General features: G+C 51.8%; 1 protein-coding gene across 2 annotated transcripts in view; it reads right to left on the minus strand.

Annotated features, from left to right (window-relative positions):
- RGS3 (regulator of G protein signaling 3) overlaps nucleotides 1-27,908 on the minus strand; it is a gene marked incomplete at its 5' end in the record, with an annotated part of 84,736 nt that overhangs the window by 28,219 nt on the left and 28,609 nt on the right. For both annotated transcript variants that reach the window (XM_082008895.1, XM_082008896.1), the window contains 4 exons: nucleotides 10,023-10,063; nucleotides 16,417-16,528; nucleotides 24,204-24,287; nucleotides 25,585-25,775. In XM_082008895.1, coding sequence (XP_081865021.1) covers nucleotides 10,023-10,063; nucleotides 16,417-16,528; nucleotides 24,204-24,287; nucleotides 25,585-25,775 — 428 coding nt within the window. The remainder of the gene's footprint in view (nucleotides 1-10,022; nucleotides 10,064-16,416; nucleotides 16,529-24,203; nucleotides 24,288-25,584; nucleotides 25,776-27,908) is intronic.

Here is a 27,908-nt window from a genome sequence, read left to right on the forward strand (position 1 = left end):
CCGTGCCAGCACCGGACCCCGCGCCAGTGCTGTCCGTGGGAGAGCAAGAGGAAACGCAGGTCATGTATTGCAGGGGAGGACCCAGAGTAGGCAACGCAAGCCCCAGACGGGCCCTGTTACAGCAGGAAAAGGTCCCTTTTGCTCCATGGGAAAAGCTCACCCCTGCAGACGCTCCCCCAGGCTGAGCCCCAGCCCCACGGCACCCAGGAGCATGGGGAGACAACAACCAAGGGGTCTGGCCAGGCAGAGCTCCTGGTTACCGCGGCAGACACCAACCAAAGAGGGACCGCTGGCTCCGTAGCCCATCAATCAGCCGAGGACTTCCCGGAAAATGGCACCACGTCACAGGAAGGACCCCACACCCTACACAATCCCCCACGCTGCAGACATTGCCCCTGTGTGCAGGACCCAGCAGAAGCACCTGGTACGCAAGCGTGGCTCTACATGACACTGCAAAGCTAAGATACAGTAATAACGAGCCAGTCTCAGCCTGACAAAGCCTTGAACTCAGCCATCAGCCTGGCCCGGGGTTGGTCTCATCTCACCGCTGCCTCCCCCAGCTCGTGCTAGCGGACATGCTCCCAGGGGATGGTCAGGTCCTTGGGTGGATGTTCCCCCCGCAGATCGGGGGGATGCACTTCTGCTCCTTTCCCCAGGCTCCTCTCCTCTGCAGGGTTTATGGCAAAGTGGTTCGGGGACAAGGCTCGCAGCCCCGCTCGGCTCTGCCCGGCCCCTGGCCTCAAACGCTCAGAGCGCTGGTCCGTAGCCAAACCCAGCAGAGATCCCAGAGGGGAAGTACCTCGGAAATGGGCTCCAGACTACAATAGCTTTTAAATCGCAGAGCAAACCTTCCACCGGCGAAACAGCATGCCCTGGGAATATCCTGTGCACAAAACACGGGCAGCTGCTGGCTGGTTACTTCATGACCCACGGAGCTAGGTCTGATGAGAAAGTTCAGTTTGCTCCCGTGCTAAGCTGTGCTGGGGGGGCCGTGGGGGACCACGTCTCTTCCTGTGGTTTTTGGACTGCTGGGCACACTGGTGGTGCCCAAAAAACAAACACTGGCAGTACAGCAGGGGCCCTATTGAAAGCTGGGATGATCAAAAGATGACGGGATCTCACGGGTGCTTGAGCAGATGATGTGCACGGAGCTGCCGTTTGTGGGGCACAGCAATCTCTGCAGAGAAGTGTTGCTCTTTGCTGTGCGGTTTGTTTTCAGGCCAAGGAGGCTCACAGATGAAGGTGAAGGAGAGATATTCCCATCCTTCCTTGTGACACCAAGGGCTGGCTGTTAGGAAATGGGTTTTCATTGTCCTACGTACACCAATGGATCAGAAGGGGCACCAAGGCAGTGAAGTGGACCTGCTACTTCATGGTGCAGAGCCACCAGCAGCTCCAGCTCACCTCAGGCCGGTCAGATGCTTTTGCACTTAGATGCTGCTCCTAAGGAGGGACAAGATGGAGGAGGGATGCCATGGGCGCGCTGCGTCATGGCACGGCCTGGAGGATGCTAAACCTCCAGGAGGAAAAGCCATCCTGAAGAACCTTTTCCACCCACTTCGGAGCAGCCAACAAGGACACGGGGCTCGGTCTGTTTTCGCAGGCCAACAAGTTGTCCTTAAGTGGCTCGTGAGATAACAGCCTTCACAGGAATCCCTAGCCCTGAGACTGGCCAGGCGTGGAGCTCCCCACACAAACACCACTCTGGCAACCAGAGAGCAGGTCCACCGCCTTCTCATTCTGCAAACACCCCTTCCTCTCAGGCAAGAGGGCTCAGAGCCAGGTAGCCCCAGCAACAGCAACACAGAGCTCACCGACCTACTGTGAACACGACCCCAGACTATCCGTCCCTCCTCCCCCAGAACAGCCCCAAAGACAGAAACTCCAGCCTGTGCAGCCAGCCCCAAGGAGCAGCACTTCTCCTCCAAAACTATCCACTGGTGTCTGGGCCTTTTTGAAATCTCTCCAGTACTGTAACTGCATCATATCAGCTCTTCTTTTTGCCAACATCTGGGAAATGTGACCACAGAATTAAAGCTGGGGAAAAAAAATAAGCACTTCTTCTCCAAAAAGCACGTTTTGTGGTCACCTCAAAACTCAGATTCAGGCTGAACTGTGTAAAGATTCTCAAAGCCAGGGAAGCAGAGTGCCCCCGTTTATCTGTTTCTCTGTCTGGGACACAAGCACTCCCTGCTCTGCCCAAAGAGACCAGGACGGAGCTGCCACTGCCCAGGAGCTGCCCTGGGGTACACCCCAGGCCGTGGGTTACGCCAGCCCAGGACCTCTGCTACTGGTGTCACTCCACATCATCTAACCTGGGTAAATGGGCACTGGCAGAGGAGACAGAGCCCAGGGACCTGTCTGCAGAGAGGAGCAGCCTGGCCACCAACTCCACAGCCATCGCTTTGCATGCTCTGGCTCCAGGTAAGTGCCTGGAGGGCACTGGCTTGAACCAGATGGACATTTCAGTTGCAGTTGAAATTTGGGGCATGTCATGGGGGTGCTGGGTAGGGCTGCATTTCAGAAATGCCTCAGCATTTGGGGTAATCTGTGCTGGGGTTCATGTCACAACATCCTTCAGAAGCACTTTCCAAACGCCGGCAGCCTTGGCCTGACGTTACCTCGCGGCACCTACGGTTCAGGCTGCAGCTCGGTCTTCTCTGCATCACACGCAGAGAAATCCAGTGGCTGGGACCTGCCGTCCTTGGGGTGGAGGAAAATGGAAACCTCTATTCTGGAAAGAGTTAAGCTGTTGTGTAGCTGTCACATGGCAGACGGATTCAGTGTGTGCAGATTGAACATCCAGCTTTTACATGAGCTGGGTGACCCAAGGCGATGCATGCCGATGCGCTGCAGCGCAGGACACAGCCCCGCTTGGTGAACCTCTGTGGCATCACAGCAATGAGCCACGGCTTGCAAGACACACGGGAAGCAAAGGAAATATCAGAGAGCAAGAAAGGATTTTTCCTTTGGAAACATCTCCTGATCACCACCAGTAGAGCAGCTGGAAGAGAGGGAATCCCCCCTGAAAGCTGAAATGGACTGGGAGCAGGAGGAAGAAGGCAGATGAATACACTTCATGGTCTCTCAGTGTGCTTCAAAGTCATGTAATAAAATTGGGGAGAGCAGGCAGCAAGGAGGGCGTCTAGATTTTCTCTACGTACGACCGATCCCAACACTCCTAACCTTGCCTGCAGTGCCCACTCCACCACAGCCCAGAGGATCTTTCTCCTTACTGCAGTACAAGCCCATCTGACAAATAACAGACCACAAATCTAACAAACATCATCTCTTTTCCTATTACCAGTGAGAGGAAATTGAGATCCAATTTCAACAGAGCACACAGTCCACTTCACAGACGAATGCTCATCTCTTCTACCTTCTCCCGCCCTGCACACAGCACCCGATGCCAGCTGACACTTAACGTTCCCTTTCCAGGAATTTAAAACCCAGTATACTTCCACCCTACGGTGCTCTGGCATCTGCAGGGTGACCGTCATAGCAATAATTCAGGATTTTGTGTTCGGCGAGGCTGAGGGACTCCTAAATCACTGCTCTTTTTTGTGGTTAATCCTCTCCTGCAGCGAGTTGTGTCGGGGGCTTGCAGACTGTGCCCTGGGGCCAGCACTGCTTTGGGGTCAGAGCTGGGCACAGCTCTCGGCTCCGTGTCTCATTCGCAGCCTTGAGGTTTTCTGAGCTCATCTCTCTAAACTGGCCTTTTCGTCATTGCATTTTGCGGGTATTTTCTTGTACTTAAGAACCAAAAGTACAGATGGAGCATTTGAAAAGGAGGGATCAGATGTCTTGCAGGCTGCTGAGGCCCGACCACAGGAACAGAGTAACTGGGATGGGGGGGAAAACCACAACAGCAGAGCCCAACCCAGAGCACCAGATCCTCCTTAATGCTGGGAAAAAGGAAAACAACTTCCCTCGCTTTGGTGCCCTGCCAAAACCATCCCACTTCGGTTGGAAGCAAATTCAACCCAAAATGCAAATCTTCTGGCTGTCACTTTGGGGTCAGAGAACAAAAGAATGGGAAAGTTCACTGAATCCCAAACTTTTATCATTACTGATGTCATCTTTCTGCTGCAGGAGCTCATGGCTGCTGATCATCCTTCCCCCAACAAGCTTTCATCTGCCCCTTCTGACCCTCACAGACCTGTGTGTACAGTTCTCTTTTCCCCATGATCCCATGAAAACACATAATCAGCTTTCACCCACCTTAACAACTAACCCCCACTGCTCCATCACTGAACTATCCTCCTTATTTCCTACTTCCCCAAATTTCGAGTCATACGCACACTTTGCCAGGCACGATTTCTACCATGTCAATGATGATTGTTTGCAATTAAGCAAGAGCCAGGCTTCCCAAGCCCTCCCTGGCAGAGCAATGCTCACAGATGATGATGTTGAGGTTTCAGACCAGAGTTTTTAACTATTTATTAAGCACCACAGCAATTTCTGGTCGCTCTAGGTTTTCAGGCCAAGTGGTGTGTCATATCAAGCCAAGTGCCTGTGAGGACACCTGCTCTAGTTGTGCTCCATCTCTACTCTTTATCTCTCTCTCATTAATAATTACTTTTTAAGTCCTTTACTAAACAAATTCACATTAGCTGTCCACTTGGTTGCGTAGGTTTGATGTAACCCCCTGGCCAGCCCTTTTGCCCTTTTCCCTATCACAAAACCATCTGCCTAAGTGTCCTCTAGATCTGCCCAGACAGTGCCCAGAAAAGTTCCTTGCGACCTCTCCTGATGACACGTCCAGAACAGCTGACTTCAAAATTACCCAGCTGTATAATACCTGCCATGTCACAGCCTGTCCCTGAGCCTTAAAGTCCTCTGTACCATCAGTAAACTGCTTCTCCAGCATTCAGATTCCCTGTATGGAGATGGGAACCTCGGTTCTCCTTGCTCTTTCCCTGCAGGACAGAAATGGGCAATGGCACATTCCTAAGGGCATTAAATTAATCATGCTCCGTCCTGGCGGTAACAAAGAACGCTTTGGGAAATGAATTTTCCTATGGACCAAGCTAGGACATCTCCAGTGAAGACTATGGAGTTAAGCACATTTATATAAGCTACAGTATTGCCCCTCTCTACAGCTGGGCTCCAGTTTAAAGAGCATTTGTTCAAAGCGTACCCTTGCCAGCAGCCGGGACACAGCTCAAGGATGCAAACAGGAACGGTGCCCACAGGGACCCTATGGGTGCAGGGACGTGTTGACATAGAGCCAGGGCACGGGGTGGGGGGACAAGGGGGACAGAGTCATTTCTCTGACACTGCTCTAGAGCATCTCCCGCGTAGAGTTAGGATGCGCAACTCCAAGGCAAAACAAGACCAAGCATGGACCCGCAGCATAAATTTGCTCAGGTCTGTAAGGGTGCTCATCGCAGTAAGCCAAGAAGTTGCTACCGGAAAGATTTTCTGCTGCAGCAGTTTCCCAAGAGAAACTCCACTCTCTGTAGATGAAAACTTCCAGAGAAAAAGATCAATTTTGCTAGAGCTTTTCAAATGAAAAACTTATTGAGCTATTTGATATTAAGTCAATTCAGTCTGATCATGTTGGGTTCAAATCAAAAACTTCTAACAATGCAATAAAACACTGATCTGCAGTTTCCTATCAGTAGGATACTTCCGGAGCGGGCAAGGGTGTGAATACAGCCCTGGACCACATTCATGTCTGTGGACTGGCTCCCTGCGAGACCACCGATTCCCACCACGCAGTAAATGTTTTCTTCCGACAGGTTTCACATGTCTCATCACAGGAGGTGTATGTGCCCTGCAAGGGATGGCACGCAGGCAAGGGGGGCGATGGGGCCAAACTCCCACACTCCAAATTCTCTGAGGTGCAGAAACACAGGTCCACACTGAATCAGCCCAAAGCTTTCGCAGGCAGGGTCTGTTCAACCAGCTTTAAACTTAAAATTTAAAATTTGGATTTAAAATACTGAAATGAAACATATGCTAGACCAGGTTTGCATGCCACTGGTAACACTTTTTCACATACCAGTTGGCAAATAGAAAAATTAGACAAGCTTCCAGGTATACACAGTATTCCTCAGATCAAACGGTACCACTGTCACTTCCAAAATCCTGGCTTGCTTATGTGCTGAGACTATCACTGCTACCTCATGACCACCACGAGGAACAAAACCACCAAGAATGGACAGCTCAGCGGAGAACCTTCCTCTATTTCTGCATTCTTTCCAACACCAACCTATATATAGCCCTTCCCTTCCAGGAGGCCTCGTGCCCCACCAGGATCAGGGCCACCTGCACTTGGGACCTCCAAGCACTGCTGGGCACAGGCTGAAGAGCCTGTAAAATAAACACCCCTTCTGCTGTAACCTGCACCGGGCTGTAAGGGCTACTGCTTGCCATCTGACTGTAAATAAACACAATGAGCAGGATTTAAACTCTGTGGAGTGATTTATTTACACATGATTAGACAGCATGACTAGCGGTAGTTCTTTTTATGACGCCCAGTTTTCCTGAAGGTTGGAATCTTCTCTCTTGTTTAAAATAAACTAAGCAACTCACAGACATTGAAACATACTTTTATTTTGGATCACGCTAGATCCAAATGCAAAAATGGAACCTTATGGGTCAGAACGTGACTCACAAACCTTCCAGATGAGAAGGAGCAGGAGCAAACAGCTCAAGACCTCAGCAAAGAGCTATTCCTGCAGCAAATGCAAAGTCAGCCCAGCTCTCTTTCAACTCACAGCAGCAAATACACTAAATACATTACTGCTCATTGCAGATGATGTGTGGGTAAGAAACAACAGTACGAGAGCTTCTACCAACCTCCCAGGCCCAGCCATGGCAGCACAACAGATGTGTCTGCCCAGAGCATGGCGACAGAAGAGCTCAGATAATGACGGTCACTAAACGCCCAGACCCATCACCTCCATGCCAGACAGGACCAGCCGGCAGAGCTGAGCCAGCAGAAGGCTCCCAGCAGGGCAGAGCGCTGCTGGCCAGCCCAGGGATGGAGCACGTGCTGCAAAGAGCAGGACAGGAGCAGAGCAGGACGGGGAGAGACCCCTCACGGCACCATGTCCACAGGCATCCTTCCCTTACGCACCCTTATCCGAAGCTTTCTAGCTGCCGCAAGCATTCGCAGGGGTGGGCAGCGGGACGGCCGCGCCTGCCAGCAGGACCCAGCCATGGGGCCCTGCTGCACCACACCGCTGGGACCCCGGGGGTGCCAGGAGTGTGCCAGGGCCAGCTCCCTGCCAGGGACGCCCTCCCGAGCCTCCCGCCGCCCCGATCCCCGGCAGCCTGAGCGCAGCCCTGAGCGGAGCCAGCCCCTTTTTGTTGGAAGCCATCCCTGCAGAGGGAAACCGTCTCGTTCCCGCGGTTGGGAAGGAGGCTGAGCAAAAGGAGGTCACACAGCCGGGAGCGTGGTACCCAGCAGACACTACGGCCGTCAGGCAATGGGGAGAGCCGCGCTGGGCTGGCCTGGAGACCCCCCACCACAGCCCCACGTGCTGCTGCAACACGAGAGTGCCACTTTACTGGGCCCAAATCCTGGCTTTCACTTGACAGCAGGCCATGCCTGGAACGCACGCCACTGCAAAAATAACCGCAACACCACCAACTGGTGGTCCCAGCAGCCTAGCGAGGCATCCAAGCCCCTCACAATGGCTCCGTGTGCAGGAATGCCTTTGAGGCGGACCATCTCCTCCCTCCTACTTAAAACCTCCCAGTGACACCCCAACGCCCCTGTAATGAAAGCTTTGCTCCTGAAAAGTGAATGCAAAGAAGAAAAGAGGTATGACTTGACTGTGACACTCCTCTTAGCTTTCCTGCAGGAAGATGCTTAAATACTCCCAGGCTGGCTCCCAGGACAGCGTGCCGGCAGTTAAGAAAAGCCCGTCTCCATTTGCCCGAGGTCTTCCTCTGCCGAGGACAGTTCACTGAGCCGCGCAATCCCCGCACTGCAAAAGTGAGAGGTCTCTGCTATCACTCTTTAACCACCAGCCTGTGCCCTTGCAGCCTGGTCATCCACTCCACGTGGCTCTCGGGGCTGTGACTTGCAGGTCACTGTCTCCCAGAAGAGCAGCCGCAGGGAAGTCGGGAGGGCACCGTCCTGCCCTGTCTCACTGCTGACTCACAGGCACGTCCCCCTCTCTGTGCCTCAGCTTCCCCTCTTGAGCCAAAACTGCCCGTTGCCGGAGAGCCTGGTGAGACTCACGGCTGGAAGCACACTGCCCCCTCAGCCTTGAAGCCGGATGGTTTTAATCTAAGCTACGCACTCGCAGCACACAAAAAAGCCGTCTTCTCCCTCCCTTGCAGGAAAATCCCAGTCAAACCGTGCGGCCAGAGAATCACCTCTCACCTACCGCAGGCAGGGTCTCACAGCAGCCTGATCTCCCTCACTCAGTGCAGACCACCAGCCCCACAGCAACCTCGTGGGGTCTGGGAGGGACAGGGTGGCACGGGGGATGTCCTGCTCGGCAGGGTGCCGTCTTCGAGCCAGGGGCTGCCCCGATGTCACTTGAAAGCCGTGGGCTGCCACAGCGCAGGCTGTGAGCAGCCACTCCTGGGGTACGGGCGTGTGGCATGTGCCGGTCACCGTGGGTCAGGAAGCTCCCACTGCACTTGCAACCTGCTCCAAAATACCCCAGGGAGACGTAAGAGGAACAAGAAGGGGTTTGCAGAATCCTGTAAGCGTGGCCAGTCCAGACATAGTGTCCTCCAGGCAGGAGCATGCATGTAGGAAAGCAAATATTTCACATTTTCTATACAACTACTACACTCCAACCTCAATGGATGTCACAGATCTCAATCACCAGAGCTGCAAGAGCCATTTAAGCCCCTCAGAAGAAAGCTAAGCACTTCATTACATCTTGACAAAGACAAGTCTTCACCTCCTAAGATGTCATGAAACGCAGCCAGCTCTCTTTCAGTCAATTCTACTTAGGGGCCCAAAGCTTCTAAATTAAATGTCAGGCTCCACATGCATTTTTTCCAAATGCATGAGAAAATGCTTGGAGCACCTCATCCCGCTGATGGGATGTTGCTGACGAACATCCATCGCAGCGTTTCTGAGTCACGGCACAGGATTAGCTGGGTAGGGAGACATCACGCAAGTCTGACGTTGCACTGGGACACGCACCGAGCAAACCCCCGAGGAGGCAGCTCCCGCCCAACCGCCCCAGGAATAGAGGAGACAAGGAAGGAACATGGAAACACGAGAAAGAGAACTCGCCAGCCGATGGTTACACAGCAAGTTGTGCTTTGGCCCCAGTCCCAGCCACTCAAGGTGAACAACTTTCATTCTGAACATTTTCATCCAACTTTCACAATAGCTTATTATTTCACGGTGCTGCTGAGCAATGTTTGCCTTTCTCCTCCGCGCCTTGGGGATCCTTCCCAGATCCAAATTTCCACCCCTGAAAATACAAAGCCTTGAAACAAGGAACACAGTAAAGTCACTTGAAAAGGCAAAAAAGCCGCAGCAATGATGGGGGAGGTCCAGTCCCTGTGAACCAATTTTGCAGTCTCCTTGGCTGCTTGACGACATGGATGTAACTGTGCCAATGTCTGAGTGACTGCACCAGCCACACGTGTTTTTAGAGCTATGATTATATGTCTTTTAGACTGAGCTTCCTTTTTTTTTATTTAAGGGCTTCAAACCCAGATGCTTGAAGACAAGAAGAGCAAGATGCCTAAAAAATAAAGACAAAACAGGTGGCAAGAAAATCTGCCCCCAGGCGAAAGGATCCCAAGATAAATCACAAGTGAGATGCGGTGAGGAAGATCCACCTACTGCGCATGAGGGGGAAAGGGAAAAGCTTCCCAGCCTCCCCGCTCACAGACTCCTTTTAGCAGCTTCTTACTACTATATTCTGGCTACAGCCATTACATTTCCTCTCCAGACCTCTGGCAAATTAATTAAAAAGGAAGTTAAAATCAGCCCATTCAGTGCTCCTTGCCCCAGAAGAAAGGATCAGAGTTGTTAATACGTGTTCAGCTCCCACTACGAAGTTAATTCGGAAAACAGCAACACTCACCTCTGCAAGGTAAAGGATGCAGAATTTCCGATCTTCTGAACCTACAAAGAAGAAAAAACTGGATCAAAATTAAGCTACAAATGCACTTCTGCAAGCGGAGACACTGGCGGAGGAATTGGCTAAGAGACAGGGTTTAATGAATATTTATTGTTGTCATCCCACAGTACCAGGCTGTGATCTGGGAGTGATGTATGCTGCATCTGCAGTGGCCAGGCGCTGGGCAGGCTGCGTTGCATGGCATCTTGCGTGGACTCACTGCGCTATCATGGATTCTCCTCTGAGTTTTTGGAAAAAGGTTTGTTTCATTCAAAGGCCACACACAGGCTCTTCTGCCCAACCTGCAACGGCACGCGCAGCCCGATTCCTTCCCAGGGGCTGCGGAGGCCCTGCGGTGCCCACGTAGCCATCCTTGGCACCGGGGTTGGGTCTCTCCACACCTTACCTCTGTGGTCGCTTTGCTCCCAGTAGGACTAACCAGAGCAGCTCCTGTTCCTACGTCCTTACTCCTTCCCAGCTTCTTGCCCCAAGCCCTTCGCAGGGCTGGCGATAGCTCTGCCTCGCGCTGTCTGTCCCGGCCTCCATCAGTGCCAGCAGCGGGGGTCTGTGCCCCTCTGAGGAGATGGAGCCAACCCCTGGGGCATGGGGAAGAGGCTGACATGGGGCAGGAGGGAGAAACCACCCTGCTCCAGCAGGCTGAGGGCAAACTCCCCAAGCTCCTGCCAGTAGGGTGCTGCTCAGGAGGCCTGGCCGAGGGACTTGCACTCCCACAACTTTGGGAAAGGAGATGGTGCTGGAGGCGATGCAATGACCAACACTGTGATCCACGTCTTGCTAAATCATGAAGTAGCGCAGTTCAGCTCCTCATCTTGCTGCAGCTGTCCCAGGGGACACGTTATGCTCCAGCTGCTCTGCCACGCTGGTTCCTGCAGGCGTAGTCTTCCCTGTCCCCAACAAAAAGGCATTCCTGAGGATCTGCCCTGGTCTTTGATCCCTGCTGGTGAGACATGAGCGTGCCCAGCCCCAAGGGAAGCCAGCTCCTGGCATACATCAGCCTCGCAGGAGGACATGGAGCTGTCGCCTTGACTCTGAAGCAGGACATCTCATCTCTTGGAGCCAGCTCGCTTCTTCGCACCAACGTGCCCCACACCAGCTTTGCCCTTGGTAGCATACAGCACTGCTGGGCTGCAGTTTTCATAACCCTCTTAATGACGTTATCTCTGCCATGAGATCAGACCCGCAGTCTGGGCACGGTTGCAGATCCTATTCAAAGCAGTGTCAGCACAAGCTCTGCTTCATTTCAACAGCCTGGGCTGTGCTAACGATGGGAACAGGCTCTGCAGCGGTGGAAACACCCTGTTCCCCAGAGGAAAGCAATTCTTCTGCTGCAGGCAGCAGCCCAAATGTCAAGATAAGAGCTGTGACCCACTGAGGGACTCGGATGCCTCTGGAGTCACTCCACAGGCAATGCAAAACACATGACGAAGCACAATGGCCTGCAGCCATACGCTGGATGTCTCTTCCAGCTGCCCTTCGGGCGATCGCAGGCCTGCCTCCGCTGCCAGCTTCACTGTTACTGCATGCGGAGTGCAGCCCCCACTTCCACAGGGGCTGGAACGTCACTACGGGGTCGCCGGGACACCATGCTGCGCCAGCATGCTGGAGCCCAGCCCCACCAGGAGCACTGCTGCAGACGTCTCGGATGAGGAGTCCCTGTGCGTTTTCGTATGCTTCAGTCTGCTCCATGCTGGGCGATGCAAGGGTCAGGGAGGCAGCCTGGCCCCTGGCTGCCAGCCAGCGGGCTCCAGCGCTGCCCCTCCAAATCTGCACTTCCAGAAGGGGAGCAATGCTGAAAGCACACGCTGACCGGGCCTGGCTGGGAGCCCGTGCCTCACCTCTGCACCACAGAAAAAACATTCACCGCTCTCCACAGCAATGCTCGAGTTCTCCTGGCACCCTCTTCCATACATGCCAGCAGGACCATTGGGGAGCATTTTCCTTGCAAAGCCAAAGCCTCCAATGGGAGCTCCTCAGCCAGTGCTTTTTCCCCGAGGGAAGGTTTGGACGCAGGATCTGAGCCCGCTACCAGCACACCACAAGTCCACCATCCCCTTCTGCTGCTTCTGCTGCCCAAGTGATCAGCAGTACAAAAAACACCCCATCTTCTCAGCCGCGCTCTCCGCTCCCTGCACCATGACCAACGCTCTCCAGGCTGCCTTGCAAAGCAGACTGCAGAAGGCCAACATGTCCCAGCCACTTTCCCTCAGGAGCCTTAATCTGCCTTTCCCAGCTAATCTGAGGAACAAGTCACTCCCTGGAGACATGCACCCTCAGCAAAGAAAGGTGACATCGGACTGTAACAGCCCCGAGAATGACCCTGCTTCTTCTGGGCCTCTGTTTATTGCTTCTGCAATAACAAATGATCCCAACAAAGTCCAAAACCGTCAGAATTAAGTTCCCTTTCAAATTCCTCTCCATTGAGCTACAAATCTTGGCATTAGCAACCTCCACCACCAGCAGCTCCTGTCTCCTTGTCCCTCTGAGGCTCGCTGCTACACAGGGCCAAGCAGCCAGCGCCTATGGGACACACAAAGCAGGGAGCCAGCCTAGGCTAAGGAACTGCTTAAATCCCTTTTACTACCAGTAATTGCCTTTAGAAAGAAAACAAATGGGAGGTAAGAGACTGGCTGCCCAGCCCAGCAGCTGGGCTTGAGCCAGTGCCCATTCCCGGTGAGGCGCAAGGACAGGCAGGAGAGCGACGGCAGAGCCAGGAAGGGCAGAGCCGAGCGCAGATTTCAGCACAAACCAGGTTTACCGGAATTTCTTCCACTGGAGCTTTTTCCAGTCTCTGGAGGGTCAGGCTGGCATGCCGGAGCCCGCTGTGCCCTGGAGCCGTGCAACGTGCACTGCTCATCTCCTGCACCGCGGACCACAGAGGCCACAAAAGACAAGGGGAGAGGCGCAACCTCGCGCCAGGGAGGCGGCAGCCCGCTGCCCGGGCTAATCCAGGGCTCCGTTCCCCACGGCGCTACGTCCACACCTTTTTTGACAGCTGAACAGTGCATACACTCAACCAAATTCAGTGAAACACTAAAATGAAATAAGCAGGAGAAAAAAAAACTCACTTGAAGATATTTCAGTTTCTTCCTGACGCGCTGTGATGGGGCCTGGCTTGTCTTCCAGAGTAACTTGAACCGTGCCTGCCCCAGGGCTGGGCTGCTGCGCGCGCTCAGCACAGACAAGAGGAGGGTGCGACTTTTGTGGGGACACATCCCCCTTTCCGGCTAAGCCTCGTCCTGCGCACCCATGCTGACGCGCGGGGCAGGCGTTTACGCAGCTCCTGGCACAACAGCAGCTTTCAGCTTTTCAGCCAGCCTGGCTCTGCCCAGCTCCCATGTGCAGCCCAAGGAAAACACCCGCTGCTTGCAGGATTTGGATGGTGCACACTAGGTGTTAGGTCAAAAAAGATGGGAAAAGCAGGAAGGTGCTCCTTTCCATAGTCTCTTTGCACGGCCCCGGGGACCATGGCAGTGCCCACGGTGAGGGCAGACACGCTGCTCCCTAGCCCCTCGCATACGCTCAGCAAGGATGGCACTGCATCGGGCACCCAAAGAGGAGCCCGCAGGGCAGGGTGCTGCAGGGCCTCGGGTGATGGGGAGAGAGGAAGGCTGTTGTGCACATTCAGATCTGGCTCCCAAGAGGAGACAAGCTTGTCGCCTTCTGTGACACATGTCCCCAAGGGAGGTGTGGCAGGGTGCAAGCCCTGGGTGCTTCCCAGCACCCTTGGGGCAGCGGGGAGAAGCCGTGGGTGGGCAGAAGCCCTATAAATCATACTCTGGGCATCGGTCTGTCTTGGAGCCGATTGCTGTAAGACACGGTGGGTTGGGAAGCCAGGGACAGCAAAGCAGCACATGAAAAGTCCTTGTTTGCAGGATCCCAGTTGGGTATGGGGCTCACAGCCTGGGGACCCTCACTCTGGCTGCAAAACAAGAGCACTCTTCTCTGTCCCAAAGCCAAGCACACCCACCCAGGAGGGCCAGGATCCCAGCAAGGCGGCGACCTTCACGTGGAAATTCCCACAGTATCTAGTGAGGAAGCCAGCCCCGTCTCACTGGAAACCTTGGCCGGTGTGGTGCTCATCAGCCATGCTCAGCTTCTAAAGCAGGAAGACAGAGCATTGTAAAGCAGATTATACTGATTTGCTTTCACACTGTGCAGCGAGCAGCAGAAACAGGAAACATCACAATGGTCTTCAGTGTACCGGAGATGTCTCAATTGTTATACTCAGCAATACGCCTGTTCCTATTAATGTGGCATTCAGTTATTTAGGAGACCAACAGAAAACCTCTGCCAAAAAGGACAGACATCTTTTTGCTTGTTCCACCCGCCTTTGAAGCGGCCCTGCCCAAACCAGGAGGGTGAGCTGCCTGAAAACCGACTGCGCTGGATTCCCAGCGTACGGGGGGTGGTTCAGCACTGCAGAGACAAACATCCCCTTTGGAGAGGCTTGTTAAGCTATTCCAGACATGATCCAGCCAAGTTATTATGGCAACAAGGAAATAAGTGGCAGAAAACCACTCACGAAATCCAACCGCTTTACCTGAGGTTAGGAGGCACATTCCTGTGCCGAGCTGCAAACAGACCTTTGTGCACAGAGCCAGGACCAGCACCGGGGAAGTTGATTTCTTCAAGGAGGCAAACAAGAGCAGGGTTATTCAACAGCCTTTGAGAGCAGCCAGGGGCGGCACGCACGGGTGCTCCAGGAGCAGACACTGACCAACAAGCACTTCAAATTTCTTTGGTGCGTTTCTTAGAAATGAGCAGCTCCAAGAACAAACTCAACAACCACCAGTGAAGCTTCAATGGCTTTTCCAAATGGCTTGCGCCCTGGTGTCCCGTCTCCCTCACTGTGTTTCTGCCCCCACCAAATAAGTCAGTGAATTAACCTGGGAGCAGAAACGTTGTTGGAAATCGGAAATAACAACTGACAGGCAGCCTGCGGTGTCTGGCACAGCACTGCAGATTCCCAGCACTGAGGCTCACAACAACATGGGGCACATGGAGAGATGCAGCTCATCCACACAGCTCAAAGCTCGGCTGGGGAAAGTCATGGGACATGGCAAAATGCATCCAGAAAACGATCCCTTCGGAGAAGCAGCCCAGATCTGAATGAATCCCTTTTGGTCAGGGCCACGGGACTGCATATAAAGACATCAGCTCATACAGTTACAGAGTAATTTGGGTTGGAAGGGGCCCCTCTGGTGGTCTCTAGGCCAAGCCCCTGCCCAAAGCACCCAGATCAGGGCGCTCAGGGCCATGCCCAGTTGAGTCCTGAACACCTCCAGGGATGGAGATCCCACAAATTCTCTGAGCAACTTAATATTTGACCCACCTCACCATAGAAAAGTTTTTCTTTATATCTAATCATGATTTCTGACGTCGGGTCCCAGTCCAGTGACACCCACTGCCTGGGCTCGAGGAGGAGCTAGGGCACCAGCCCCATGCTGACGCAGTCAGGCAACTGCACACAAAACAAGCCCGTACCCCAAAATCGACTGCACCAAAGAAGGAACAAGGTGGGACTGGGCCCCAGGTCAACAAGTGGCTCCACCATAGCAAATAGGATGTGGTAAAGCAATTCCTTCGTTCCTCTTTTGACCCTGAGTAGCTAAAGGCCACCTTTTCTACAGCCTCAGCATTTTAACTTAAATAACTGATTTCAAGTCCTCCCCCTGACCTAGAAGCCCTCCCTGAGCCCTCAGCTGGACATGAAAGCCCAGCCAAGGTGAAGAGAGTAAGGGCACGGTCCACAGCCTCCCACCAAGGCCAGAGCTTGCTCTTTCCTCACCAATGGGGCATGCATGGGGAAGGAACGCTAGCACGGGGGAAAACCATGGGCGGCTGAAGGGAGAAGTAGCAAAGCAAAGGTCAGTAGGACTTAGCCAGACTCCCTTGGAGACAACCTCTGAACTCTCTCGAGGCACCATGGGGGAAACCTCAAGACTTCACTTCCCTTTCTCAGCCTCAGCAAGCCCTTGCTGTAGGTAGCGTAACACCAGCAACGGGGACAGTTCAGCACAGCAAGACCCTGGGGAATGCCAGCCCAAAATCCCTGAGGGACGCACCCCAAAAGCCCTGGAAAGTGGTGCTACCCACGTGTCCCTGAGGTGTCCCAGGAGGTAGAGCTCCTGGGGACTGGATTAATGCAGGGATGGGAAGGGTGATGCTGGCCCTGCACCCCAAGGAAGGATGATCTGGCAGCACCAGTTGGATGGTACTGTTACATACTGGAAGCAATGGGATAGCAGGATGCTATCTTGCTGCTGGCCAGAAACCCTTATAGCTAGCGTCCACAAAAATGCCCCAAATGTCTCCAACTACTGCTGCAGACACTCACCCTCCTGGAGCTTGACGCTCTGCAGGTAGAGAGGGTTCCTCAGCACATTGCAGCGCCCAGGCTCGTCCTCCTTGGTGAAGAGCAGCAGGTCGGAGTAGACGAAGAGGGTCACCTGGAAGGACAAGAGCATTAAAGAAGAAGCTATAAAGAATTCATCTCTTGGCACTGAGACAGTGTCCTGCAAAGGTCCTCTACCCTGGGGAGCGCACCAGCCACGACAGGCAGCCCACGCACCTCTTCCCTAAGGGGCTGATTGCTGCTACGCCCCGCAGGGCGCTCCCAGCAAGCTTCGGACAAGGCTCCCCCAGCTTGGCAGCCACCTACCAAGGCTTGTGGAGTCCTGTGATAAGAAGGATAAACCTGCCCGACAGTTTAATGCCACGCAAACACACCCTCTCTGCTCTCTCGTGTCACTTCCCATTTACATAAGTTATAAATCAGAGGAGCAGGCGGAGGGAATAAGTTGCCGACTAATCCCAGCACACTGGAGAAGTTGCAACCTAAAAGCAAATGTGATCTTCCTCCCTGAACACATTCACGAAGGAGCTTTCACTGTTCTCAGTCTTTGCTCCCTTTGAGAAAACAACAGTTTGGCTTTTACAACAGCAGAACCCACGAGAGCAGTTGCAGGGAACAAACTTGACACCTTTAAACCATGCTGACGGGTGGAAAGCAAACACTGAACCGAGCGTCTGCCCAGCTCTGTGCCTGAGCAGTGACTCAAGTGTCCTAGACGATAGGAGTGACTCCAGAGCAGTGGTTAAGTGCTCACAACTCAAAAGGTGGATTTTGTTCTGCTTCTGGCTCTTGCCTGAGGTCCCTAGTTCAATCACTACAGATTAGTGCGATCTTTAAGAAGAATGAGTTTCTCCACTGAAACGGAGATCCTTGACCCAGAAGCCTACTGGAGGTGAGTAGCTCGGTGCCATCGCTATGCCAGTAGCCGAGGTCTGAGCCTGTCAGAAGATGGGGGCATGCAGCAAAGCTTAGAAGGTGCCAGGAAGCGGCTGCCATATGCCAGCGGGCATATCGGCTGCTGGACCTTCTGTGTACTGCCCAACCACACACTGCTCTCAGCACAGGACGCAGCGTGTGAACACGTGGCCACTTTTAGCTGCTCCTTGGGATGCTCCCAAAAACCTCCCACGGCAAAGGGAAAGCTGCTCCGCAACACTGAGCAACAGCAACGAAGGATTTGTGGCCTTTTAGCAACCATTTCACAAAAGCAGAAAACAAGCCAGCATCGCAGGGGCTTGCTGGGAGCCGGCACCGCTGCCACCACCCAGTCCCCCCTTGAACGGTGACTTTGCTCTGGACAGGGACTGAGTCACTGCACGAGGACGCTCTGCCTGTGCCCAGCGGCTGGCGGACACGTGTCAGGAGGAGGACAAGCTGGGTAACAGTTTGTCACAAGGCGCTGAGTCTCACACCAGGGCAGCTGCATCTGGCTTTGAAACCAAAAACCAAGACCTTGCCACAAGATTTCTCCTCGCTGTGCAAATTCATTTTTGTGGGATTCTTAATAAGGCACAAAGCTACTGTTGCAGCTTTAATTGACAATGAAACCAGGGAGTGTTTGTTTTCCTCTGTATTATTTGGAAAATCCCTTCCTCTGCTCCCAACACGCTGTTGGCCTAGTGCCCACATTCACCCCCTTCACTACTTCTGACCTTATTAATACAAGGAATAACAAAGTACAGACTGCACTATAAACTTTCTCCCATGCCCATCTTATTCCAAAAGGTAACTTTTCTGGTGCCATCCCAGGTGCCTCAGCCTCAAAGAAGAGATGTTCAGGGATCTTGAGAACAGCAACTCAGCAAAGCGAAGAGGAGATAAAAGCATGATCAGCAAGTGGTCATGTTGTAAATGGAGGGAAGAAAATGAAGACCTAATACACACGGAAGTTTAAAGAGTAGAAAAAAGGATAGAAGGATCATCAGGGAAAAAACATCATTTCAAATCCAAGAAGATTTAAACAGAGAATCATGAAAACAGAAATGCACGACAAGTATTTACAGGTAGCGTTGTGCTTTTATGGGAAAATGGGACTGACTGAATTCAGGATGTAGAGAAGATAAAAGCACAGCCAGCGTGGGTTACGTAAGAGCATCTCTTTTAGATGCTGCCTCCAGGAAGAAACTTGAGTTTAGAGCAGCTCCACACAAAAGGGTTTATAGAGGTCCCTCTGCTCCTCCAGGTTGCTGGGAGAAGAAAATGAGGGTGTCCCTTCCACCCACAGAGCCAGAGCCTGCCAAGAGCACCCCAGCGCCGCGAGGCCCAGGGCTCCAGCAGACCCTGCTCGCAGAGGTGGGAGCGGGACCGGCTCTGTGGGGCAGAGCTGAGCACAGGAAACTCGACCATGGGTGACCCTAAGGCAGCAGCCAGCAGGTATAAGAAGGGAGGGCTGGAGGCAGCAATCTGGAGCTCTGCCTAGGGTTGCCATCACAGTGCTGACAAGCTGTAACACGTCTCTAACAGCCCTTTGCAAACAGACCTGGTATCTATCCACGAAAAGTCACAGGGCTCATGAAAGAAAAAGAGCAAACAAAAAAGAAACACAGCGCCTGAATTCATGCAGGCAAGACACAGAATCCACCAGAGCTGCTCCTTGGAGAGTCAGAGTATCTTTGTGTATTCCCCAGAACTAATTTCTTAGCCCAAAATCAGAAATAAAACAACTGGCATGATGAAAGGACTCCCCTGAGGACAGAGCTAGGCACACCTGTGTTATTACTAGAGTGCTGAAGGCCACATGGCAGTTGTCACACAGACCTTTTAGGGGGGTGTGAATAGATTTTACAAGGGAAAAAAAATGTTTGTAGACGCCGACACTGATGTCTCGGACACTGTTCATCTGGGTGTGCTCTGCACCACGGCAAACCGCAAAGCCACTTCTGCTGATAGATTTGACTAAGTACAGAACATAACTGGCAAAGCATTGCTACAGAAGGAAGGGGCACGTTTAAAAATGAAAGCCAGGAGGGAAGGTGGAAAGTGGAAAGCAGTGGGCTAGAGATCAACACTGGGACTGCTACAGAGCCCCACTGCAGGAAGGAGGAAGCAATAACCACACCTTGTAAAGCAAAATATGGTAACAAAACATTATGAAAAGGCACCCAGAAATTAAGCCTTGCAGCCAAATTCCCTTCACATTCAAGCTTAAGATTAGTTAAGTCTCCTCCTAACCCGGTCCCCTTCAGCTCGCCCACGCACAGAGAGCCACTGCCGCCGGGGTTACAGCAGGGAGCAGTTGGCACGCTGCAACCGCAGCAGTGCATCAGCAGAGACGCTGGCACAACGCATCAGGGCAAACCCTGCCTGCTCGTCCCGCTGCTCAGCAGGAAAAGCCTGAGCCGGTGGATGCCCTCCGAGACACCGGCCTCTCTCTCTCCAGCAATGGTCTCATAGCTGTGCCCAGCAAAACAGAGCCGAGGAAGCCAAGTGAAGCAGAGGCAGGTCTTTTCAGATAGAGCTCTCAGCTGCCAAAGGAGAACATAGTGACGATCCCCCGCATCGCTGGCCAGAGAATGCTGCCTGCAGCTGGCTAGGGAAATCCTATAATCCTTCGAGGGGAGCTCTTAAGGCAGGTATCCGCCCCTAGGACTGATCCACACGCATTTTCTATTTACCAGTACTGGATTGTTCTCCAGTAGAATTGGGTGCAACCAATTGGGTGAAACTCCAGTGGTACCAGTATCAGGGTTGCATCTGCAAAGTTCAAGTGTCCCCATTCATTCAGCTGAGCTAAATCGATGAAGCTTTCTTAATCTTCCTTTTTTTTTCAGATCTTGATTTATCCTTGTAGCCCTCTTGTGAGGCCATCCAAATTATCAGTATCCTCTGCAAAGCCAACATCACTGTTGGACTCATCACACCAAGAATGACGCAGCTCCTCACATACAGGGTGATATCACCCAGTCGCTTCTATTCAGTGTTCCCCTGATCACACGCAAGTCGTAGCTTTCTTGGCTACAGCTCTGCACTGGTAGTTACTCACTTGGTTTTCAGAGAGACCAGAGCAATAGGAGAACATAATTAAAAGTAATCCAGTTGCCACAGCTTCGTACATTAGCATCTCAGTCAGCTGAGCCCTGGTCTAAAAAGAGAAGCGATCTAGGGTTTGCAGGTGGGGTAGGTGCACATACACAGGCATAGCACTTTGGAGATGGGCATGAACTTCCCAGGTCAGGGAAACTTTACCATCCTTCAGTGATACACAAAAGCCTTTGAGTCATTGCTTTCCATGCGACAGCCCTAACTATCTAAGCATGACCTGCTCCTTGCTCCTGAATTTTTACTTCTGCATGTATCCATATCAAATGCATGTTCCCCAAGACTTCTCGGCAGTCTTTCAGCCCACAGTGCGTTTACCCTCACACATTTTTTTCTGCCAAGATTATTGGCAAGGAATTCATACACTCAGGAAGGAGTTTATATGCTCAGCCAGACTTTGATGAAAACATACCACCATTCTTGCCAAAAGGAGATCCATGTTGAAGGCTTTAGCTGTCAACCTTGAACCTCACGTCAGCTTACCTGAATCAAATATTCTACCATGAACATCAGGGGAGAGCAAGCACTGAAGATCTCAAGGGATCGTGCACCTACACTCAAACACTAGCATAAGCAGTGGCTATGCAGATGGGGAAATGGTGTAAAAAATGAGGAAGAGAAGGATATTAAAAGGCAGTGAAAAAGAAGGGACAGAGTAAGTGGGACTAGTATGCTGGAGGGAGGAGGTAAGTGCGTGTTGCTGGTATTGTCACCCAAACGAAAGTGCCTTAAAAAAAGGCTGAAAAGAAGATCTTGAAACATCTGTGCCAGGGAGTAGAGCTTGTGTCAACCCACTGTGCTTGCCAGACTCAGCCACCCACTGAAACAGGGAGCTGGCAACCCGTCCCAGGCCAGGAGTGCTGGGATCCTGCAGTGGAACACTTGGGATGAGAGTAAAGCCTCTTGACTTGCAGAGAAGAGCATAAAATCAGGGCATGCCAGTCCATGTCTTCCAGACTCCTGGCAGTGCTGGGGGCTTTCAGAGGTCAAGGGAGGACCATCCTGATCTGCAGACCCTGCCAGGATGGCAGAAGAGAGAGCTGAGAAGGGGGCAAGCATGGCCCATGCTGTGAAGGTACCCCAGGGCTTTGGAAAGTTGCCTCCAGGTACATTAGAGACAGACTGACAAGGACAAAGCCCATGTTTGACACCTTGTGCGCAATCGCCTGCATCACGCTGGTTCCTCTGGCACTCCACAGGCTGGAGGGATTTCAGAAGACCATAAAAGCGGGAACTGCAACTAAGTCTAGACAGGATGTGATTAAGGCTTGAATAAGGATTGCCCCAGAGGTAAGGTCAGAGAAAGGACAGATGCTGGCAAGCCTCCAGAGAGATAGGTTGACTCCTTCAGGAGATGGGAGAGTGTTTGCTCAATGATGAGGATGCAGTGCCTGACATGGAAACTGCCAAGGGGAAAAGATTCTGTGGTGTTTTGCTTTTTTTTAAAATAAAACAGGACCTCCATCTCCAGCCCCTGCACTTGGGCTCTCCTCTCTCAAGCCGCTTAGCCCAAGGAGAATAACACACAGAAAACAGTCCTGCAAACCACAGGAGCAGTGGTCCAGTTTGAGATAGACTGTGTGGGAGGAGCAGTGGGAAAATGGAAAACCACATGAAGCAAGGAAGAAAGGACAGATCGGAAACAAGACAGCCTCTGTTCAGGCAGCAGAGAAGGCTGGAGAGGGAGTGAGCTCAAGTCCAGCAAAAAGAGAAGTCAGAGCCCTCCTGTACCAGGGGAAACTCCATTGTGTCCACCCCATTTTAGGTCTTGCTGGCTTCTGAAGTTTAGGTTCCCCTATCTTACAGCCTGTCAGGACCAAAGCAGACACCCTTACTCCGCTGGAGAACGGGAGCCTCTGGCTTTCCAGAGACCTGCACTGATTCCTTGAAGCTCTGCAAAGCCTGCCGTGACCCTGTGATACACTGCAGACATGAGGACAGGGACACGGCTGATGTCCCGGTGTTGGTACCTACAGCTGTCAGCTCTCAGCAATACAGGGCTCAGCACCATGCCTAGGTTCACACCGAGGGAACGACTCTTGCCTTGCAAAGCGGGCGCTTCCACATGCTTGTTCCCATTCACTGCTGCTATTTTTTCACTATGCTTAGTCACAACCTCTTGCCTTGCCCCTCTGCCAGGCTAATGCAGACATCATGGCCTCAAGGCACCATCATTCTCAAACACTGTCTCACGTTCCTGGCCAGCCTACAGCATCCTGCCCTTTCCTGGCAGCGGCTCCAACTGGGAAATCCTCTTCCAGCCTCACGCTCATCCTAAGCAAACAGAGTCCTTGCCCTGAGACATCCTCCCTCTGATCCGGCCCACAGCTGGATCTCTGAAATGGCTAACGCGGCCATTTGGAGACCGAGCAGCACACCTCCTCCAAACATGCTTGTCCTGAGACACTCCATCATCTAAATATGAACACCCCCATACACACACATGCTCCACCCAGGCTGCAAATGCCATTAGTTATTCATAATTATTTCACATTTGGCTGCTACTACAGACCTCTGAGTCTGACCTGAAAGCTAGCAACTCCAAACCACCCAGGAGAAGCATCCTGACTCCAGGCTGGCCACCATATTTCCAAGCCATCGCAGCACAGCTGTGCTACACAGCCATGTGTTTACCTGATTTTCATTCATGCAGGTTCCCAGAAGACCCAGAGCAGCAAAGAACAGGACAGAGAGGGGAAGTTTTACTTACAAATCAGTGACAAGTTTCCTAATGGATCATGCAATTTTTCAGGTACTTTGGCAGAAAAAAAAAAAGTGACTCACGTCAGAGAAAGGGATGAATTACACGTTGAAAACCAGAAGGAGAGAGGAGTCACTTAACACAACACAATCTTGTACTGGTTTTGTACACAATTTTGTACAGGCCAGTGATATGACGTGTCTCTGGTATTCTGCTGTCGGACACCCAGAAGGTGTTACCCAGAAACTAAGATTAGTCAAGTAAAAATTCCTCCATGGCCCTGTGAAGATGACATATTGTTCATTCCAGCTATCTTCAGAACAAAATTATTCTGTACAGTGGTGAGGTTCTCTGAAAATGCCCCCAAAGAAACAGCAATTTCCTTCACTAGTGCGCAACGCATGAGTGGACTCCCCGGCTACCGCTTCCTCTGTCCCAAATTCCAGAGCTTTGCAGACTTTACACTTGGATGCAAGTGAAGCCAGCAGCAAATGTAATCAACACGTCCAAACTCTGCCAGTTTGGATGTTGATAGTTGTCACATACACAGGTTCAGCACGTAGCCAAAGCTTAGTTGCTTCCCCAGGTTTGTAACAGCCCTCCAGTAACATTGCAGAAAAGAAGCTGAAGTAAGAAAGAAAGAGAGGAATTCGGACAGGACATGTGACCTGTTTCAGGAACTAAACTGCTGAAAACCCCTGTAACAAGTTCTCTGTCTAGTTCTCTAACCTGGAACAAAAACTCCTTCTTTCTGAGTCTGCCGGTGGCCTCAGCTGCTGGGCTGTAACTGGCACGCGTTTGCCATGCAGTTTCTTCTTTGTGAGTGTAAAGGAAGACAAGGAAAAAAAGTTGATTTCTACCAGAGAGAATTTTGGTATTTAGTTTATCCCACGATAAACTGACTACAAGTTTTGCCAAATAGTACATTAATGTAAGTACTGCACAATAAAACATTTTCCTTCTCAATCTACTATGTAAGACTGCAGCAGAGCATGTTTAAAAAGCTCAGACAGCATGGAAAGAGTCTTACCTGTATAGTCCTGCTTCTGCTCTCATGAAGAAGCAGCTCCTCTGACAGCAGCAGAGTCCGGGCTGGGTTGCAAAGATCTAGGGGCTACATTTGAAAGGAAAAGGAAAAAAAAAAAAAAAAAAAAAGAATAAGAAAGAAACAGTCAAACCTTCCACTGGAAGTGTGGTTTGCCAGAAAAACTTTCCGCCCACCAAACCCACTTTGTCTTCACGTTAAGCTGTAAGTCATTCAGGGAGAAGCCACCCCACACTGCACTCAAAAGGACAGAAAGTCTGCAGTCCAGCTACACGATAAAAAGCAAGCCTTACACTTAACACCTACGTCAGACCCATCTATAAAAAGACAATCAGCCGCTTGCCTCTTTGTACGTTAACTGTTCTGCACGGTGCGGGCTTGGTCATGGGTGCTTTTTAGCAGGAAACACAACCACAATGGTGGCATGCTCGGTTCTCACATCCCTCAGACAAGAGTCTTTGCTACATGATTTTATGGATTACTCTCACAGTAAGTTAAAGCGCCTTTAAGGCGGTTGCCCTTCCTCATGCCACACTGCACGCTCACCCCCCGTCAGCACCGTCCCTGCCTAACGCTGGAGAAGAACAAGGCTGGTTCAGCTGTCCTGACTGCAGAACAAGCCCCACAAAAGCAGCCCAGGAGGATCCTCCCGAGCAGCACGGCCAGCAGGCACCCGAGGGTACGGGCACGGGCGCCTTGCAGTATAAGACAGTGCAAAGCATAAACAGCAGTTCCTGGAGTGGCAGAAACACCCCAGACTCAATCCAAGACACAAAAGGACAAAATGGAAGACACAGAGGTAGAGCTATTACCACCAAATTCAAGGTTAAAATTTTAAGAAAATCATTTATGGAACTGGAGAGTGAGAACATCCTCTGTCAAGCCATTACTGCTCTGGATCCTTGTCCATGATTTTAGTGCTGGCCACCAGCTAAAAAAACCTTTGTTTGCACACTATAATTAACAGCACAAAGAACCATATTGATCTTCAACATGGAAGAAACCATATTGATCTTCAATACACGAAGTTTGTTGCTGAAGCTCAGAAGCTTGAGCCCTGGCTCAAGAAAGCACCTAAGGACCAGATTTGAAAGCTGAAAAGGGAAAAAACTCCAACAGAGAATCTCTTGGGCAGGACACAATTCCCTTTGAGAAAGCACCCAGCAGTGTGCTGAGTACAGCCAGCTCCAGAGGAGAGCGCTGCGGATGACAGGGAATACACACATTCATGGTATATACTGCTGGGAAATACATGCACCTCGCGTGACAGCCTGGACCCAACCGACAGCAGCAAGCTCTGACACAACCTGCTGTGCTGGGCACTGATCGCCTCAGATCCATTACACCTGCTTCCAGCTGCGCTTACCTGCACAAAGACGGGGAACACCAGCACTTTGGGAGCCAGCGTCACATACGTGCCGTAGCTGGAGTGCGGGATGTGTGGCCTCACTATGGTGCAGTTCTGGTAGTTCCCGTAGCTCTTCACCGTCTGCACAGTCTTCATCAGCCTGGATTTTCTCCCAGACCCCATGTGCAATTTCCCTTTACACGCATTTCCTGGGCCAGCAGAGGAAGCAGAAAGAAACACAGAATCAGAAGAGAGCTCCAGCCGAGCTGCTGCACGCTGCTGGCTCAGCTCCTGCTCTCGCAGGCTGGAGGAGGGCAGTGAAGCCTAAGTGCAATAGCGGGAGCCCAGAGCTGCAGGGACGTTCGTCACTCTGCTATCAAAGTTTCCCAGGGATTCATGAAATAACAGCACTGACTTCATTTTTCCTAATGGAAAATGAGATGTCCCTTGGCATTTCTGCTCAATCAAGAGCTACTCGCTTGCTGGTCCAAGGACTTAACTGGATCATACCAGCAGCACAAACACATCTATGTACGTACAAACAAAACCCCAAGGAAGTCACAGCAAGCTCAGCTGCAGGCCAGCACATCTGCCTCTGGGTGCACGCTGCCTTCTGCGCCATGTACGCATACGGTCTTTGGAGGAAGAGATGTGGGACTATTACACACCCCTCCCTATGCAGTACTGAAAGTACAAAGTGAGATACCCAGAACAACCCCAAACATGACTCTAAATGGTCATTCTTGAATCACAGGAGCACCAAGCAGGCTCCCACCATTGGGGAATACCTGCCTGCACCACTGAACTATGACCCTTCCCTTTCCAGGGAGGGGAATATCATGTGTGACTAACTCAGCGTGGGGGGGAAAAAAACACTAGAAATTTGAACATTGGGACATTTTTATCTACAACAAGTCCTGCCTGCTCTGGATTCTGGGCTTGGGAGATAGCAAAGTGCAGGAATTTCACGTCATGGGGTGCTGGGTGGCGGGTTAATCAGTTTTTTTAGAAGATACTAAGATTGGAGGTGTCAGAGAAAGGGACAGAAGTGATAAACACATTCATGCACATGGGATCAATCCGTGCCTTTCCAAATTGCTCCCAGAGATGTGATGGTTACTCAGACATGGGGGTGTATTTATAAAGGATGACCTCGTTTTGCATGAGGCTGGCACAACATCATCCACAGTTTTTCAGCATTACATTTTGGTGCTGGAAAAAGTCCAAGCAGCCTGACTGGTTTTTCGTTCTGTCCCTCTTCATCGCAGAAAGCCGTTATCCTCATTCAAAGGAGGGATTACACAGAAGCTTTCCTTTGCAGCCTCCCACCTCAGCTGGTCGAGCAGAGCTATGACTTTTCCCAACAAGCCAACACCAGCTCCTGTGGCCGCTCCACCCCTGCCAGTCTGCATCACTAGAGGCCAGGAGATATTAGGTGCTGTGTCAAACCAGTCCCAGAATCTCTAACGTAACCGACAATCCTGTGATCGAAAGCATTATTGATAATTATATCAACTGTTCCCTGCTAGCTGCTGTGGAAGTCAGTCCTTCCTTCTCCTACTGCTAGGCAGTTGCTGCTATACAGAATTTCTAAGCCCTTTCCTCCCAACGCCTTTGAATACATCCAGCAAGCTCCCACCAGCGTTCTGTTCCACGAGTGGAGGCACGGGATGTGGGGTGCTCTGAGGATCCTACCACGCTAGGGACAGACAGCGAGACAGGTTCATGCTCCCCAAGAGCACTTAATGCCAGACCACGTCCCGCTAGGCACCAGCAACCTGGGCTCTGTCCTAAAACTTGCAGGCAATAACTCCAACAGGAACAGAATATGTCTCTCACAAAAAATTCATGACTTCTTCAAAAGAAGCCCCACTGAACAATTGAAGTATTTTCTTTCCCCATCCCGCGCAGTTGATGAACCAAACCAGCTCAGGTCCAGCAGGCAGAACTCTCCACCTGGATTTTAACATATCCAGGTGAGAAACCGAAGCAATAGCCCAGGATCCTCCCCCACAGCGATACCTCAGGAACATGTATGTGCAAACCTTCCTGCAGCCCCCTGCTAGAGGGGTGTCCCAGCAGAGACCCCCCAGCATCTCTCCCTCCAGCCACCCAGCCCCAGGCCACCGCAGCACCTTTCCACGCAGAGGCCTCTGCCTTTGCACTGTAACGAATACACGTATCCTCCCAGAAATGAGAGCAGAAATGAGCCAAACGACTTCTGAACATGGCTCAGAGCAGATAAGGTCTCGTCCAAAGCAAATACACGAACCTCCCCAACATTACATACTCCATTAAGCATTAGGAAGTAGTGCACTCACTTTCAGCTAAACAGCAGCAGA

Source organism: Phaethon aethereus, assembly GCF_964289735.1.
Source record: "Phaethon aethereus genome assembly, chromosome: 20".
NCBI lineage: Eukaryota > Metazoa > Chordata > Aves > Phaethontiformes > Phaethontidae > Phaethon > Phaethon aethereus.